At 47.0% G+C, this 15,838-nt stretch overlaps 1 protein-coding gene across 4 annotated transcripts in view; it reads left to right on the top strand.

The window, feature by feature from the left end:
- LOC138583271 (zinc finger protein 2-like) overlaps positions 1-15,838 on the top strand; it is a 184,693-nt gene that overhangs the window by 139,565 nt on the left and 29,290 nt on the right. For 2 of the 4 annotated variants that reach the window (XM_069655360.1, XM_069655364.1), the window contains one exon: positions 1,481-1,582. The exons of 1 other annotated variant lie outside the window; for it this stretch is intronic. In XM_069655360.1, coding sequence (XP_069511461.1) covers positions 1,481-1,582 — 102 coding nt within the window. The remainder of the gene's footprint in view (positions 1-1,480; positions 1,583-15,838) is intronic. One more of the 4 variants, XM_069655361.1, reaches the window with a different exon arrangement.

Here is a 15,838-nt window from a genome sequence, read left to right on the forward strand (position 1 = left end):
ACCCCCCCTACACCTCATCCCTCCAAGGAAGAGCAGAGATTTCACAGGCTAGGAGGGCATTGAGCTCTGTGTGCCTGACCACTACGGAAGATAATAAGTAAGACCATCATTTACATTGTTTTCAGAGAGGCCAGAAAGGTTAAGGCTGTCTTTAAACAAACTATTTCAGAACGTATTATCCTTTGCATCATGGAGTGTTATGATTTGGCAGGCAAGAAGCTACTGCTGGTGTTTTGGGCCCAAATGATTATAGGTTAACTGATATGTTAGCATTGCAGGGGGGAACCAAAGCTGGACATTTGCCAAGCAGAGACTTGACCCTAGCTCTACACCTTCACTAAACATTAGTGTTTGAATTCCCATGTAGCTCTGGATACCTGTTGTGGCAGGGTGGTTCTCCAAAATTTCTTAGACCCAGGAGATCTTCCTTACTCGGTTTCCTACTACATTAACTCTATATTGCTGTAGGGTGTATTTATGAGGAATCTGTGGGAAACAAATGACATTCCCCTGGTAATGTTGTTTGATCCTCTTTCAACAGATTCCTCATCCACCTCCCAGCCTGGACTCATAAAATGAGCTTGTTTTAGCTTTGTGTTCATTAGAAGAAGAGGAAAAGCGAAAAAAGGATGCACTGTGTTTATGGGTCGTGGTGTGCTCTATACACACCAGTTTTTATTCTGCAGCCGTAGAATGGATCAATTGTGGGTCTCTGTGCCAAAGGCCACTACAAACCCCTCCTGTGAATTTTTCAGTGGCGGCTGCCGGTACTAAATATGTATCTAATATCAGGAATCTGTGTGAGGAGAACCCATCGGAAAGAACATTATCAAGGGTTATACAATTGGTCATTTCCCTTTTTGTCACACCGACTTGTTCCTCAGACCTGTGCAGTCTCTGGTCCAGGCTTGTGATATAATTCATCATTATCTGCCAGAACATGTGCAATATGGCCACATATTGCCCACATCTCCAGGTAAAAAGGCTATTAGCACCCGGCCGCAGAGCCAGGTTCTATGCAATGTCACTGTTTGCTAAAAAGGAAAACTCATTTAGAAATGGCTACTTACCAACAGACGCTGGCAGTCGTACAATGCAAGTCCCATTTCGCTTTCTAGCGTGGCAGGGCATCTGCTGCAGCCCAACTCTGGGGCAGCTGGAGGAGAGAGTCGGCATTGAAAGCAGAGGTACTGTGCCTAGGTAAGGGTGGTACTGGCAGGCATGGTATCGGACAAAGGATGCCTGTGAGTCAACAGGAATGCTGTCGTACCAGAGCTTGTTGCTCGGAAGATGTTGTTCCTGATTGGCCACAGGAATTTGAAATTCCACTGAAAGTTCTCATTTTTCTTGTCTATCGGATTTCTTCCCAGCACCTGCAATAGTGCACTCTCACTCTCAATTTCACAATCCGGACACTCCTTATAAGTTATTTTATTGTTGTGTGTTGGTAATAAACTAACTTAGATGTTTCCTTTGTCAGCAGGTCATGAAGTTATTTCATTCATTATTAAAGATGAGGAAGAGGCATGTTCCTTGGATCATCATGACAGTACAAAGAAAGGAAGGATTGATAGTCCCAAAGGTGAGGAAACTGTACTTAATTTTTTAAGTTCAGAGTTAAAAACATATGAATGGCCTCCCTCCACAAGCATGATTTAAGGGTTGTTCAATTCCAGGCCTGAAGGGCCAGATCCATGTCGGATTTCCGTAGACATGGTCTCTTTGCAACTCTGACATAAAAGTTTGTGACAAAACACATACTCTAGACCTGATAATGTCAAGGAAATACATAACAAAGCATTACATTTCACATTAATAAAATAACTTCTACATCTCAACGAAGATAAAGTTTACATCAGTGTTGCAAGAAAGGAACATGGTTTTAAAGAAGCGTGCATAGCTGTTGCAAGTGGGGACTATGGTGGTTACAATTGTCACCCCCTGCTTACATCTAGATAAAACCTCGAGAAACCGTTGTGCCACTGTGCTACAGAATATATGGTCATGAGTTACTTGACAGCTTCCGCAGGATTGGAGTAGTGTTCAAAAGACCTTTTATCTCCTCTCCCATGAGTTCTGGATTCTTAGCAAATGGTGGTGGCTAGTAGTAAGAGGTTTATTGATTTATTTATGGTATTTCCAGCGCGCCCAGGTAGCCCATAGGCATCGGGGCGCACACATACACAAAAACATAATTCAAAAATAATAGGACGAACATACAATTAAGAATTACAGAAATACAGAATTACAATTGTAAACTATATCATCCACTGTATTCATTAGTTTATTTGTTAATGTTATGTAAAACACAGAGAGGTCATCTTTTGGTTACTTCACAGCATTGAGTTTGTCAATAAGAATGATGTATATAAGAATCACTTATCTGACATGTCCATCGAGGCTGCAAGAGGAATCTCATGAACAGGGAACAAAGAACAAGGGTATTAGTGTCCAGGTCACTGCTTTGGAGACATTGGGCTGTTAGGTTTCATGGGTGTTGCATGAATGGCCTATCTGAACATTTACATTTTCAGCTTTGTGTTTAGTATATTTGCATTTTTCTGTATTACAAACCATAATACCTAATGTTCTAATATGATAATGTCTTATTTACATCTACATTATTCCATTAATTTAAAAAAATACAAAACAACCATTGGGAAATCCAATAATGTTGGCTTTTTGCTGTTGTTCAGTGCATTTTACATTTATATGTGTACATTTGTGTTGGTCCTATACACTGGCCCAGTTAAAAAAGCATGCATGCTGAACAGCTAACCATCAGATGACTATTCTGCAAGTACTTTGCCTCTGCTAGCTGATTTAAAAACTTCTAACATTTTAAACTGCTTGTTGATGCGCAAAGCTTGCAGCCCACCTAACCCATCTCATAAGATGATTTTGATCGCTATGCCATCAAAAATGGTATCACCAATAATATTAACACCTTCAAGCCCAAATTTTGCATGTCAAACATAGTTTAACCCTGAAACAATTTGTTTACCACTGGGCCAATTATTTATTTGTACAATAAAACTCCAGAAGAGAATACAGACATACAAGATATGACACCAGTGTTGAATGAACTGCTTGATTTTTATTTTGTTTTTTAAACTTTATTTTTGGTTTTTTGAATATCAATAATGCAACAATGTTGCAAAGGCTGCAACTAAAGATCCTCCCCCACCCTCCCGACTCCCTCCCCCCAAACCCAACAGTGATAAATTACACAAGTAATGCGTCCAGTTTATGTTCTGCTGATGGTGTTTGCTTAGCATTGATGGCCTAAACTGGACTGGACCTGGGGATGAGTTTTGTGATTAGATTGAGTCAGTGGTAGATATCAGGTATGCGATGTAGGGGCCACAAATATCTGGAGGATGGGCATGGAGTGGCAGGGTCTTCATGAAGTTTGTTTCTATATCCTGACAGTAGGTCACGTCTTTCAGCAAGCATTGCAGGTTAGGGGGTGGTCCACGCCCCCATGTCATTGCTACCGTCCTTTGCGCTAGGACCAGTAGTAAACCTGCCAGTTTGCGTCCGAAGAACAGTAAGTGTCTAGTTAGCCCAAGAAGTGCCAAAGTAGGGTCCTGGTCTAGTTGAGTTCCAGTGATTGCTGCATTTCTTTTCCAGTACTGAGTTCCAGAATCGAGCTATGCTTGGGCATGACCACGCTAGGTGTAGGATGTCTGCATCCGGAGCCCTGCAGTGCTCACATGTTGCCGAGGTCGTTGCACGTTGCGAGTGGAGTTTTGCCGGTGTATAGTACACTTGATGTACGTAGTTGAAGTGTATTTGTATCGTGTGTTGAGTGTTACTTCTTGGGTTTGATGACACTTTTTTGCGCAATTATTTTCCAGATCGCGTATGTTATATGGACCAGGTTTAGCGTGTATGGGATATGTTGAGTCGTCCTAGAATTGTTGTCCTGCAGAGGTATGGGGTTTCCAGTGCTCGCTTGATTTGGACATGGGGTCTAATGAAGTCTGTAGAATACCAGTGCCTGAGGAATTGGGCTTGAGCGGCCCAGTAGTAGCGTTCCAGGTCTGGGAGTGCCAGGTCGCCTTTTGTCATGGGCTGGATGAGTGTGGAGTATGCCACTCTCGCTACCTTACCTGTCCATAGTAAGTCAAGTATTAGGCTCTGAATACGATGGAGAAACTGCTGTGATAGTAATAGAGGAATGTTTGTAAAGAGGTATAGTAGTTTGGGAAGAATTACCATCTCAGTAATCCTCATGTCCATTTGCGTCTCTAGAGTGTCAAGAGAGGATTGGTTGTGCTCGAGTTCCTCGAGTCTCTCCTCCATCGTGTCTATACGTTAAGTAATCCTGTCCACCCTGCTCCCAATGTCCGCTCGCATATTACGTATTTCCTCCATTAAAGCGGCAACATCCTTCTTTGTTGCTGCGGATTCTTCTGGAGAAGTGGCCATTCTGGGCTGTAATGTCTCCCCGTCTCCCCTTCTCCCGGACCCCTAGACATATACTTATAGGCGGCCATCTTCAGCCTTGATTCCATGTGCCTCCACCCGCCGTCTCTTACTTATCTGCGGAGGAGGCACCGGTTATCAGTGCCACCTTCTTGGCTTTCACCTTCCTGGTTCCGTCAAGTCGGGGGGGGGGGGGGGTGTTACTGCAGTCTCTGGTCCGGGAGGCGGGCACACGCCCCGAGATCAGGGGCCCACACCTCCTGGAAGCGGCCTGGTACTTCCACACACTCTGCTGGGGCGGGGGGGTCCCTTGTCTCTAGCCGGCAATCCAGGACCCCCTCCTTCAAGCACTACGTAGAGCGCACTTTCTGCAGACGGAGTGCCTGGGTGGGTCCAGGTGCTCAGACGCGTTCCCGCGGTCACTCTTTACCCTTTTGCAATCAGGATTGCGTCCGCCCCCTCAGGGCCCTCTTTGAACTCCCGGTTTCCCCCTTCCTTCACTGGCCCCTTTATTGAGGATCCGTCTTCTTCTACTGTCGGGGGTGGGCCACAAGCCTCCCACACTTTGAACTCGTCCCATTCCTCGTGTCCGGGGTGGGGGGGTAGTCGTTTTTCCACCATGTCTGGCAACCACTATGTCTCCCCTCACCGTTAGAGCCCCCCACCTAGTCCGGGGCAACTTCCTCCGCCTCTCATCCTCTCAGTCTGCCCAGTGGACGAGCCTCTGCCCCTACCAAGGGGGTTCGCGCTATGCTCTTGCCTGTACTGCCGTGTTCAAGACGACCCCTCCTTACCAGAGTGGCGAGTCCTCATTGATTGCAGAAAGGGAGGACCCCTTTGCACACCCCAAGTTCAACCACCCTATGTCTGTGGGCAATGTAGTTGCTCCCTTGTCCTTAGAATCTTTTCGCCGTATGATGCAGGTCCAGAGGGGCTTTACTGGAATGTTCTGAGGGAGGTGACTTGCACTATGGGGGAAATGCGTTTTGTTTGCGCTGGTAAAGGGAGATATCTAATCAGCCCAATCAGTCCCACGGCAATCCAATGTGCATATTCCTGTCTATCACCCTAGGCCTTCTTGACGGCCTTGCTTACTGTTGCTGTCCAGGGAGGGGGGCTGGGCCAATCCGCCTCAGTATCCTCAACTCCATGGTTCCCGTGGTCCTCCCATGTCTCACTCCGTATACCCAGTGAGTTCCCAGGCTCTGTGTCTAACAATTGGTAGGGCGGCGGCCCCCTTTAAATGTTGATGGGAGTTGAGAGATGTCCATTCACATCGACTTTGGAAGTACGTGACGTGTAAAGTAACCACAACCATGATATGAAGCCAAAGTTACATTTCCCCAATACCACCCACATAAACTGCCAGGATAGTGAGTGGAAGGCCATTTGAATGTCAAGTGTTGCAGAAACTGCCTGAGTAGCTGGGTATATCTGAGCGAGGATATTGAAGAGGCGCCTCAAGTTTATTCCAGTGGGACAGCCGGGAACAAAGCCAGATTGATCGGAGTAAATATTATATCTCATGTAAGGGGCTAATCGGAGAGCTAGTACTTTTGCAAATATTTTAATATCCAAATTTATAAGGGAAAGCGAATGGTAGGAACCACATTGCTCAGCCGGTTTGTCAGGCTTCAGCAGCACTGTAATCACGGCTTCACGCAATGTGGGGGGGGGAGTATACCTGTAGCGCAACAATCTTCCCACAGGGCAGCCAGTTGAGGAACAAAACAGGGTTTGAAATGTTCAAATAAAATTCATTGTCAGGCCGTCAGGGCCAGGTGCGCCTCAATAGCGCAGGATACTTCTTTTCCGAAGACATGGGACGATCGAGAATCTCCCCAGCCTTATCAGACAATACAGACAGCGGTAGGTCGTCTAAGTATGTTTCTATATCAAGTAGGGGTGCTACGTCCCAGTTGGCATACAGTGTAGTGTAGAAAGATCGACACAAAGTTCACCTCTGTCATAGTGTGGACCAATGTCCCTGACGTGTCTTGTAAAAATGGGATATGGTGGCTGCCTCCCGCCTGCCACACCATCCTGGCCAACAGTCTACCGGTGCGTTCCCCCTCGCCATAGTTTCTTGGCAAACACAGGTTATGGAGGAATTTCAACTCCCTGTCTGCATGTGATGGAAATCTGTCGAGTTCGATCTGAATGTCCCCCAGGGTGGTGGAGTCAGGTAACGATGCATATTGCATTTCAAGCCGATGCAAGTTAGTTTCACTAGTTTGGATGTCTCATCTTATTGTCTTGATTAGCCCCCATTCTGTGACTAGGACCATGCCGCGAATGTAAGCCTTGAAGGCTTCCCACAGGGTTGCATGTTTGTCGACAGAGCCTGTGTTTATCTTAAAGTACTCATCAATACATTTCCCCATTTCAACCTCAAAAAAAGTCTAGCCCGCCCTTTTCTCCTTCAGTGTATCCCCCAGTGTCAATGTGATCAGAGAGTGATCTGAGAAGGTCCTAGGCAATATATCTGCATCATCAAGGTGGCTAACAAGGGCATTGGACATTAACCACATATCTATTTGTGAATCGGAATCTTGCACCGTGGAGTAAAAGGAATATATGTGTGTGATGTCGGATTGAGCTTTCTCCAGATGTAGACAGCCCCCTCTTCAGTCAAGCCTTCTGTTAGCACACGGGTGGCTCTTGTCAGTAGTCGGGGCCTACATCCGGACTTGTCAAGGTATGTGTCCGTTATCGTGTTGAAGTCACCTCCCCACAGAACTGGCTCTAGGGGGGGATAGCGCCAGTAGGTCAATTAAATAAGTAGAATTTGGGATCGTCAATATTTGTCCCATATATGTTCAGCAGTACCATCTCCTGACCTATCAGCACACCATGTAACAACACATATCGTCCCAGCGGGTTCTAGTGAACCTTTTTGTGAATATATTTAGGCTTTCCTGTTTTCAGTGAAATCTGATAAACACTGGAAAAACACCCCTGGAAGAAAAAGCGCCTCCTAAGTTTAAACTGACAAACACTGTTTTCCCTCATCCCAGTGGTGCCTTAGTGTGAGCATGGATGAGCAGAGGTTTGGGGCGAAGAGGTGGCTGGAGAGGGGGCTTGGCAGACAATAGGAAAGGGGCCCTACTCAAACCCATGAATGCTTGTTTGCTTTCTCCCATTGCTTCCCCTCCTGTCCGCTGACCTTATTCAAAACACAGCGCATTCAATGTTACATTGGTTTCTATATAAAAAAATATATTTGTAGTTGTATGTGGTCAGAGCTATTTTGAGGCATTGTAGACAAATTTGAGACGTTGGGTGGTTGCCAATTCATGTCTTAAAATTGGCTAGAATTCCTCAAAATAGCCCTTGACCACTGACAAATATATGTATTTACAACAAATAGTTTAACATGGATTTTTCAGTGTCTTGGTTGTGGCCACAGACCCTCTGTATGTGTATCTGTCCGGAGGAGAGCTGCAACGTTTCAGCTGAGTGTTGGCTTTAAAAGAAAAGCTGTGTGAGGCTTCCATGCACAAAGCTCACGTTAGACCACGGTGTTGGTGTCACTGTCACCTCCCAACCTCCTGTGGCAATGTAGAGCACCCAAAATAATCTTCATCTCCACCAGAGTTGGTTTTCCGGGGCAAATCCTTTTATCCCACTATGCCATGGCTGCTAAAAATAGAAGTCTCTACAATGTGACAGGTCGTTTTCCCAAATCATGGGAAGACAAGGCGCTAGGATGGGCAAAGAGTTCCTGAAAAAGTATTGCATTATTTACAATAATTTTGACTTGTAGAAATGTTAGATATTACTGGATTAACACATTCATCTTTCTTCTCCGGAAGTGTTCAAAACATCTTGCTCTGAGAGTCCTCACACTTCTTATGCACGCGATGAAACAATAAAAGAATATGTGTGTGTGTGTGTGTGTGTGTTTACACTGGAAAAAACTGTTATCCATGATTTCTTGAAGGTGACAAACAGGAAAACACTGATAAACACAGATCCTTACATTTTTGAAAACACTGGAAAACACCCACGGAAGTAAACAAAAATAAACCCCTAATACATGAAAACCTAGATATATTGTATGGACTGGTGAATGAGGGTTATAACCCCCCTACATTCAGTGGAGTATAATGTAAAATATCGAGCTTCCCACTGCCAGGGCATGGGTTTCCTGCAGCAACAGTACACATGCTTTGTGTCGCTCTAAATATAACTGGAATCGCTGCCTTTTTGTCGGATTGCCCAATGCCTGCATATTCCAGCTCATAAACTGCATTGCCTCAACCACCATCGGGCCAACATATAGCATAGATCCTAGGCCCACATCGGGCAGATATTGTGCATTGCAGAGGAAGTATTGTCCAACATCGCTGCGTACTATTAACAAACTCACATGTCAAGCACATTTCGTGTATCCACCCCGAAACTCCCAACGTCCACCCTCCTCCCTCTCCCAATTGGAGGAATGAACATCCGGCACCCAACAACAGTCTCACCAGGAAAGCACAATGATAGCACATGGGTACATTCTGCTTACTGTTAGTATCACATCAAGGATCAAGTGGCAAGAACTGAAAGGCAATGGAACCATACAGTCAAAGTTCACCCAGGGAAATGGTCATCCAGGAACTTAATGGCCTTTTGGGGGTATGGTGAAGAAGTACACCCTGTTGCCATGTTCGATTCTCAGTTTGGCCAGGTGCAACATGGTGTATTTCACATTAAGATCATGGACTCTCTTTTGTAGCCAGAAAGGACTTGCGATCATGTTGCTCCGCAATCGAAAAATCAGGGTGCAAGTGAATTCTGCTGGAGCCCAGCAGTAGTTCGCCATTGTCCCTTGCTGCTCGTAGTAGTGTGTCACTGTTGCGGTTGTTGAGCACACAGGCTACTATCGGGCGGGCAGGAGCCCTGAGCTTGGGCTTGGGGGTAAGCACACGTTGAGCACACTCTATTGCAAATTGTGGTGATAGTTTGGGGGCATCAAGTAAGGGCATTAGCGTACGTTCCACAAAGTCCTCCATTGATCCATCAATGTTATCCTGTGGTATACCGATTATACGCAGGTTGTTGCGTCGTAATCGGGACTCCAGGTCATCATTCTTCCTGCTGATGGATAGCACTTGTTTTGAGAGCAAGGTGACATCAGCTCTGAGGGCAAGGACCATATCCTCGGTGGTGCCCACTCTAGTTTTCACTTCCGTAATGCGGGCATTGGTTTTGTCCATCTGTGATCGTATTGAGCTAATTGTGCCGGTCATGTCGTCCGATTTGATGTGTATGGCAGTAGACCCCTCACACATTTACTCTGTCATACGATGGAGTTTGCTGGGTTCTCCCAGTTCAGGTGTGCCACCCACAGCATCATCTGTCCCCTCCACAGCCTTAGGTGTAGCTTTGGCGTACATGTTGGTTGAGCTCGTGTTTCTTCCCCTCTCCCATAGTCATTTCGATCTTGAAGTGCAGCTATTGAAATGTGGAGGGGCAATGGGGAAGAGAAGCAGGCTGTGGAGCACATTCAGAGCCACCCACACCAATATACAGCTTGCACAATGGCGGCTCTGCAGAGCATAGGGGTAGTAGACAGGAGCAAGGATTGATATGGGTCCATGGTTGAAATTTCTAAGGCTCTCTATGTCATGGGTCGCCGGGACATAGCTGCGTTGAGGGGGGGCTCATCACAGTATGGGTTATAGTGGGGGCAGAGAGCGGCCCGCTGAAGCCCAGTTGCTTACGGCAGTGTGGAGCCGTAGGTGGATGTACTCAGTGCAGCTCAATTTGAGACCCAGAGCAGCCGCTTCAAGAGTCCCTCAGCGCTCCTGGCTGGTACAAGGGAAATAACACCAGCAGTGCACAGGTTTTAGCTGAAGTTCTGGCAGCCTGCCCCGGGGATGGATCAGGTGGGAGCAAGACAATCCGGCACTGATTTCTGCAGTGGTTGTCACACGGGCAGTGGCTCAGGGGGCAGGCTGCCAGGATTCAGGAGCATCCGAGCGACAAGGTATGGGCACAATAAAAGGGCGGGGGCCAGCACCCAGATTGGATTGTAGAAGGGTTGGAGAGTGTTCCGCCGCTGCCCTACCACCTACCGTAGTGTAGAGTCGACGGTGGATGTGGACTGTGCTGTGTAATCCGTGCACTGGAGCAGCAGAAGGTAGTGCAGCCCGCGGTTGCAGGAAACCGCCAGCACACCGGCCGGCACAAGGGCAGCACCACCAGCGGCCGGCGGGATCCGACCGCTACGGCTGTACAGTTAGGCTCTGAGACAAAGCAGTTGGAGCTGGTGACCAGCAAGCAATTGGGATCGGCATCCAGGAGGGGGCAGCAGGGGCCGCACGTTTCCTTCAGTGGGTGATAGTGTCTAGTGGAGCAGAGGAGTGATGGTCCGGGGCTTGCAGGCAGCAGGGGCCTCGAAGCAGGCCCGTAGATTCAACACGGCCAGAATCTCACGGGTCTGTAGTACGGGTGCTCCGTAGCAAGGGTGGCCCAGTTATTCAGTGTTGTGTGCCCTTAAAACTCAGCATTTAGCGTGTGGAAACGCTGGGCTGCAGAGCTTCACATAGAGGCAGCCATCTTAAGTAACATGCAACAGCGCCTCTGAGAAGAATTCTCTTGAGTGTAAGTGTTTCGTTGTGGTGTAATTAAGACATGAGAAGCTTTGTCTCTGGGGAAACCAGGGGTCTGGTTGACAGTAGGCGATGGGAATGTCGGGAAGGGGGTAATCTGAAATGGCAGGGGATAGCATGTCTCACCCTCGGGTAATCCCTTCCCAATCCCAAGGGACCCACCACCCAGGTAATCCTCCCTTGCTAGCATGCCCCAGGGTCGGGGTGCAACAGCAATGGACCTCCCCTGGCCACCTGTTCGGAAGATCCCCTGGGTGTAGGGAGGGAAAAACCCTCAGGTTTTTCACACACCCAAGATTAAAGATATTTGTTACGCTCACCTTGTCTCTGCGGGGACGTTGGGGCACGGTTGGAGCCCTCCCTGGACTTGGTTCCCCTGGATCAGCCTTTATCCCCAGCTGCTGTAGTGTGGACTGCTCTGGTTGCTGGCAATGCCCTTGGGAGAAGGTAAGAGGCAGTGAGAATGCTGCGGATGAATTGCGATCCCACTCTAACCCTTCGTTCCAGAGTGAGATGAGCATGCGTTTTCCCATATGGTCTCACCTGTTGTTTTGTAAGGATTAGCTCTCTGTTCTGCTTCTCATCAGCAGGGGCGCCGTTGATGGACCGAGTTGCTTCACTGGTCCGTGTGCGTGGCGGCCCAGACCGGCTGTGACCAATCCACTTTGTAGGTAAGTGTTTGTAACTATGATTATTGTCTGTATCCTTTGCAATGTCTTTCCCCAATGATTATTGTATGTAATTCTTGTAATGTCTTTTCTCTCCCCAATAGGTGAAAAGATGGCCACGCAGTGTTGCAATATTGAAAGCAGGTCCAAACGGTGCCAGAGGGGAATTGAGCAGTCCCCACTCGAAGGTAAGTAGGGACATAAGGATGTAGGCAAGGCGTATGTGTTGCGCGGCCAAGCGTAAGATGTTTATGCAGTTTCTAACCTGAGTGTTCCTTTTCTCTTGCAGGGATGACCTGATGGCGTCTGATGGAGAGCGGCGATCCGAGGGCCTGTCAGTGGGTGCCAGATGGATGGATCTATGAGGATGCTGGAACAGGTGAGGATGCGGCCCGACTCTGATGGCTCCGGGAATCGGGTAAGAAGTTACAGACTGCAGGCGACGCATTTGCAGAGTCAGGTAAACTGCGCTTCGAGCGATGGTGTGGCCTGAGTCAGGTAAGATGCGTGCTGAAGATGCAGAGTTGGAATCAGGTAAGCTGCGCTTCGAGCGATGGTATGGCTGGAGTCAGGTAAGATGCGTGCTAAAGATGCAGAGTTGGAATCAGGTAAGCGGCGCTTGGAACGATGGTATGGCTGGAGTCAGGTAGATGCACGCTGAAGATGTTCCAGAACCTGATGAGGAGCGTGCTGAGCTGGAAACAGGTAAGAGAGCTTCAGACGGCGGTAAGCATTACGCTGCACACAGCAGACTAACGCGAAGCGCCTGCATGCGGGTGGGGCTGGCTTAAATAGCCTGGCCCTTGCCACTCCCACAGACTTCTGCACGTGCCTTCCAATGCTTTCCAATGGCCACACCCAGGCTGGAAGCACGTGCCCTAGACATTAAGTGTGCAGAGCACACTTTCTTATAAGCCTGGCGCCAAGGGCGTCAGGACTGGGTCCATTTGGACCCTTTGGAGTATAATGGTAATGGCCCTTGACCAGTGGCCATGACAATGTTTCCATCTTCACCTTAGAGTTACGTTTTTAGTGTGAGGGTCTGAATAGACACTGGATAGATTTGTTTGGACATTCTGACACAACCAGATCCTTAGTTTTGGTTTAGGTAGGGACATTCCTCTTAGAGCAGGATCAGAGAGGCAGTTTCCAGACCCCATTTCATTTTTAGTGAAAGTCTTTAACCAAAATCATGGCTAACTTGTGTCCAGGTTTCATTGATGACTCCTCGCATATGGTGTCAGGACTGGGATTCTGACCCAGCTGATAAAAAAAACTGAGGAACCCATCGGAATTCCATGTTAGTTGTGTCATTGATATCTTAAATGTTATTCGTTATCCAGCAGCTAGAAGATTTCATATTTCAAACCCCTGCGGATGAGACCATCCTTAATATTAAACAAAGAATTTTGAATGCATTTCATTTCCCCTTTCAGTACCAACAGTTCCTTTTTCGGGGTCAGCCTTTATTGGGCACTTTTGTAATGACCAGATTATGATGAAACGCCAAACTGTAAGCTCCATTTAATAGTCAAAACTGGAATAGATCTTCCCCAAAAGGTATCCGAGGTATAAAACGTAGCCTTAGGGGACTGCCTCCCTCCACCCGGTTCCCTATCAGGAAAGGAAATTTAGGGGAACTTATTTCACAAAAAGATATATCAGACCCAGGGGAATTAGGCCAGTGTCGATAAATAGAGGAAGATTTATTTCCTTTCAAAACCAAGCAGACGGAAAGTGGGGTTCCAGATCCTGATGTACCTTTGAACATGATATTGGCTTTGTTGGAGAGGAAGATACCAGCAAAACCTCTGATATAACAAAAAATCCTGAGATGGCGACTATAGGAAATCTGTTGACTCAGTTAACCGCCCACCAGATCCAAGCCAAAGTTCGGTTTCAAACCAGGCTGGATCGAATGATTGCCTCTGAACAGAAACCTATATTACCCCATGGCGTGCTACAACCTTAAAAGGAAGTGGGAGACCTGGGAAATGTGTCCTAAACTTGGCGCCTCAATTCCATTGGGGAGAGGACTTTGTTATCTGGCTCCTCTTTTGAGAGACAAGCTACAACATTCGTATCAACTGGTAAATCCTTTGGACACGCCACTTTTGATGAAATAAAGCAAGGATTGTTAGAAAGGGTGGGCCAAACAGATAATTTCTATAGACAAAAACTAAGAAGAACCAAGTTAAACCCAGAAGAAACACCTGTAGAAATGGGGGCCCCCGAGTACAAAATAATATCGCTTTATGGCTCAGTAAAAAAACCTTACCTGAAGTAGTAAAAGCTCTGCTCATATAGCAGTTTATAAATGCCTTGCCCCCTATCTACAAAGGGCAGTTCTTCAGTTAAACACACACAGTTTAGCCATGGCTATAGAAACAGCCCCAAACCATGCTGCAACCAATAAACTATTGAAAAGCTTACATCGAAATGAAGAACCCAGGAAAGATCAAAAGAGCTTTACCGGTTCCCTTGTAAAAGATAGGAGCCAAGATAGCTCCCTCTAACCAACACTAAAAGATCCAGGGAGGGGAAAAAGAAAACCCATCACAAGCATAGAAAGAGGGGAAATAAAGCTAAAGGAGGGACGGATCCCTAGACCCACCTCCATCATATGTTTCTCTTGCGGACAATCTGGACATTTGGCCAAATAATGGGCCTCATTACACGGTAGGAGGTAACCATGGCGCTAATAGCGCCATGGCTGCCTCCAAAACCTTACCGACTCCGCCCTGGTGAATGGAGTAATTACAGGTCCATTCCGAGGTTGGCAGGACCGGTAATTCCCCATTCACCAGGGCCCTTCCCCATTCCCATTTGAGCCCCCATAGGGCTCAATGGGAATGGGAAGGCGCTAATAACGGTACCGCAAATTGGGGTACCGTTATTAGGTCTAAAGTCCCTTTGCAGGTCCTGTCCTTAATGCCTGGAAAAACCAGGCGTTAAGGGAGGACCCGCAAAGGGAACTCGTAGTAGGGCGGTAGGGGATTACTGGCACAGGTGCCCTTACCGGTGCCGGTAATCACCTACCGTGTAATGAGGCCCAATGTCCCTAAAACAAAAAGGAGGAACCGATGGAGATCGGTTACATGATAGGAAGGTCGCTTTCTTGAAGAAGAAGGTATTGAAACCGCCGGCAATTGTTTTTGAGGGGTTACGCCATTTGCAGCTCGTAACTCCACCACAGTAACCTGTGCATTGGTTAAAGCCTTAATCGACTCAGGCAGCAAGCAGACAGCAATAAGGGCGGAATTAATCACAGCAAGGAATTTTGGAAGAGGAGCCCCAATAATAATGACATATATCCATGGAGATGAGATATATCACAAGACCCCAGTTACCATCCAAGTCCAGGGGGAATCAACCCAAATAAATGATGCTTTTATTCCTGGGCTACCCGAAGAAAACATAATTGTCACCCATTTCCCAATCTTCAAAACCCACTGCCCTGTGAGTGGAAGAACATTGGAAGGTGCTCCCCACTGGATTTCATTGGACGCCGCCTTACTGCTTGGACATTGTTGGCCCCGACCCCTAAATACCCGGAAGTGCATAAAATCTGCTTCCTGCGCATTAAGTACGCACTATAAGTAGCGCTGTTTGCTGGCCCGTCCCGCTGCCCCGTGAGTGGAAGAACATTGGAAGGTGCTCCCCACTGGATTTCATTGGACACCGCCTTACTGCTTGGACATTGGTATATATTATACTTTAACTACTGATACTTTATACTTTATATAAGTATATATTACTTATATGTTCTCTTTCTTTTGTATTATTATAATTGGCCCCACCCCCTAAATACCCGGAAGTGCATAAAATCTACTTCCTGCGCGCATTTGCGCGCACGCATTAAGTACGCGCTATAAGTAGCGCTGTTTGCTGGCCCGTCCAGCTACCCCGTGAGTGGAAGAACATTGGAAGGTGCTCCCCACTGGATTTCATTGGACACCGCCTTACTGCTTGGACATTGGTATATATTATACTTTAACTACTGATACTTTATACTTTATATAAGTATATATTACTTATATGTTCTCTTTCTTTTGTATTATTAAAGTTGGCCCCGCCCCCAAAAATACCCGGAAGTGCATTAAGTATGCGCTATAAGTAGCGCTGTTTGCTGGC

The sequence above is a fragment of the Ambystoma mexicanum genome, chromosome 3q, assembly GCF_040938575.1.
Source record: "Ambystoma mexicanum isolate Mex_15411 chromosome 3q, UKY_AmexF1_1, whole genome shotgun sequence".
In the NCBI taxonomy this organism is placed as follows: Eukaryota; Metazoa; Chordata; class Amphibia; order Caudata; family Ambystomatidae; genus Ambystoma; species Ambystoma mexicanum.